Below are 2,397 nucleotides of genomic sequence, written 5' to 3' on the forward strand. Positions count from 1 at the left end.
ATCATCAAAACACATTGTTAACACTTTTCTTTAATAAATTCTATGCGCAACTACAAATGTAAAAAAAAAATATATATATATAATTAATTAAAAAGGGGGGAAATATAAAATTAAATAAAATACACATATATTTAACAAACATAAAATAGATAACCTAACACTATTACATTCAAAATATATATATATATATATATATATATATATATATTGAACACAAAACAAAATATATCAAAAAATTAATAATAATAAGGAACATCAAACAGCGAACCAACGAAATTGAAGCAGCTACACTAAATCAAAATCGAAGCAAGGAGCTCCGGGATAAAGTTCGCTGAACTCACGCATACACCAATAGCGCACAACAGGGGAAATTCCCTTTCTCCCAGAAGCATGGTGACGAAGATGTGCCTCCAAAACCTCTTCGGGAATTTCATTCGCAAAACGAATTTTCACGCAACGATCGGTATCAACGATTTCAACCAGAGGGGGTTCCCTCTCCAATACGACGGTCTCTGCATCGAAGAAATTCTCGTCGAAAGTAACCGAATCGTCAAAGCCGAATTTCGACACGGCCTCGGCACCAATGTTGAATAGTTCCTCCAACCACTCTGATACTCGTGGTTTATCACAGGGCCGCATGCGTTTGATGGATCCTCCCGAGTCGCCCATGGGTTCTTCGGAATCCCTCTTTCGCTTGGGCTGAGAACAACACAGTATATTCTAAATAAAACGAAACAGAACGAATCAAGCAGACTAAAAACAAGACTAAATACGTACCAGGGAAGTCTGGAAAGGAATCTCTGATGGAAATGCCTCCGCAAACATTGTCCGAACGTCGATCACCGAAGCCCAGGGGAACAACAAAAAGGGAAAAAACATTAAGATCACAAAACAACCATAATATGGGAATATCCAAACTTACGAAAAATAACTCAACGAAGGAGGTCCTTGTTGTGGGAGAGCAGCGGAGTTGCGCGTGTTGCCCGAGCAAACATTGAAATGATAATGATGCTGCAGCCACCAGCCCTTCCACGCGCCGAAGAAACACCGGTAATTCCCACGGTACAGCACGTGGAAGTTTCTCGCGGAACGGACTAGATCAGCGTGGAATGCTTCAAATCTCCTAGACGCTAGCTCAGCGGAAACACAGGACTGATAGAAACTAAGTCGAAATACGGAATTTACATTTTGTCACGTACGATTCCAAGAAGCCCAAACTGCAACATCCCGATTCCCACGGAAGCGTACCCCCAGCGGACCACCACCCCGTGGGGGATGGCATTATAAATAAGCGTAGCAACATAGCGCAGCGTTCATTAGTTTGTTCATAATTCTTGCGATCGTTTGTTATTACGGCTCATTATTCTTTGCGTTCATCACTGCGTTTAGAAATTTTGTATTGTATTTTGCGTTTCGGGGTCTTTAGTTTTTCGGTAAAGAAAAGAGAGTCGCGACTAAGGAGAAAGAAAATTTTATCTTTGAAGTCCTCATTTCATCGTTTAGACACAAACGCGCATTGTAATTGCGGTATTAATCCAGTTAGTAAATTGCTCAGTCTGTATTAAAATAGATAAATAAAGTAAGAGTTGATAATAAACTATATTCGAGTTCAAATAATAAACCCAACAAAAACTACGACGACAACCGGAGCGGCTGAGGTAATGGCACCAGACAGCACCTACTCCTCAAGGTAAGAAAATTAATTTTGAAAATTTCCTTCTTCTCTGATAATCTCGTTGCCCTCGAGAATTGAATTAGAACTTCCTGTCATTGATCTCGTTTTATTTTCGTGAACGGTTTTGAAGATAGAATCATTGTTTAAACTTTAAACAAAGGAGTTGTCCGCTGTGTCGGCTTGTGCGAACGGTGTTTTCAGCTACTGAAACATCCGCTGATCTTCGCATTCCTCCTCCCACTGTTGGTAAAATATTACCCGTCTTTGGGCAAGGCTTGCGAAATCACACAAGTCCCGCACAGAAAGGACTATTAAATACATCGTCGGAATCGATCGAAAATTAAGAACAATACCGGCATTGCTATTAACCGATATTCTTGCCATCATTGCATGCGACTGTAAGAGAGAAATAACAGAACAATTTCCCTTCGAAAATTTAACCAAAAGATCGTTCGCTGCGTTGGCTTGTGCAAACGGTGTTTTCGATTATCGAAAACAGCCATCGATCTTTGCATTCCTCCTCCCACTGTTGGTAAAATATTACCCGTCTTTGGGCAAGGCTTGCGAAATCACACGAGTTCCACGCAGAGAGGATCGTTAGAATCATCCTCGATTATTAAACTCAAAAGGCAAGAAAATCGTGGTAACAGAATCCATCGTAGTAAATGAATTGAGTTTCGGTTCTAACGGCAAACTACTACAGCGAAATTAAAAGAGAAGAA

General features: G+C 40.3%; 1 protein-coding gene across 1 annotated transcript; it reads right to left on the reverse strand.

Annotated features, from left to right (window-relative positions):
• Positions 1 to 231: 231 nt before the first annotated feature.
• On the reverse strand, positions 232 to 1,455 carry LOC117215430. Its single transcript, XM_033461810.1, has 3 exons — positions 923 to 1,455; positions 778 to 849; positions 232 to 699 (listed from the first exon to the last, which is right to left on the reverse strand). Exons 2-3 carry the CDS (start codon positions 823 to 825, stop codon positions 286 to 288), a joined length of 462 nt encoding a protein of 153 aa, XP_033317701.1. The 5' UTR covers positions 826 to 849; positions 923 to 1,455; the 3' UTR covers positions 232 to 285.
• Positions 1,456 to 2,397: the final 942 nt, after the last annotated feature.

The sequence above is a fragment of the Bombus bifarius genome, unplaced genomic scaffold (assembly GCF_011952205.1).
Source record: "Bombus bifarius isolate JDL3187 unplaced genomic scaffold, Bbif_JDL3187 scf7180000009610_frag, whole genome shotgun sequence".
NCBI lineage: Eukaryota > Metazoa > Arthropoda > Insecta > Hymenoptera > Apidae > Bombus > Bombus bifarius.

Coding starts and splice junctions, on each gene's coding strand:
- LOC117215430 (XM_033461810.1), bottom strand. CDS start 825: ATGTTTGCGGAGGCATTTCCATCAGAGATTCCTTTCCAGACTTCCCTG. Junction 700..777: donor TTCCTTTCCAGACTTCCCTG/GTACGTATTTAG, acceptor TGTTGTTCTCAG/CCCAAGCGAAAGAGGGATTC.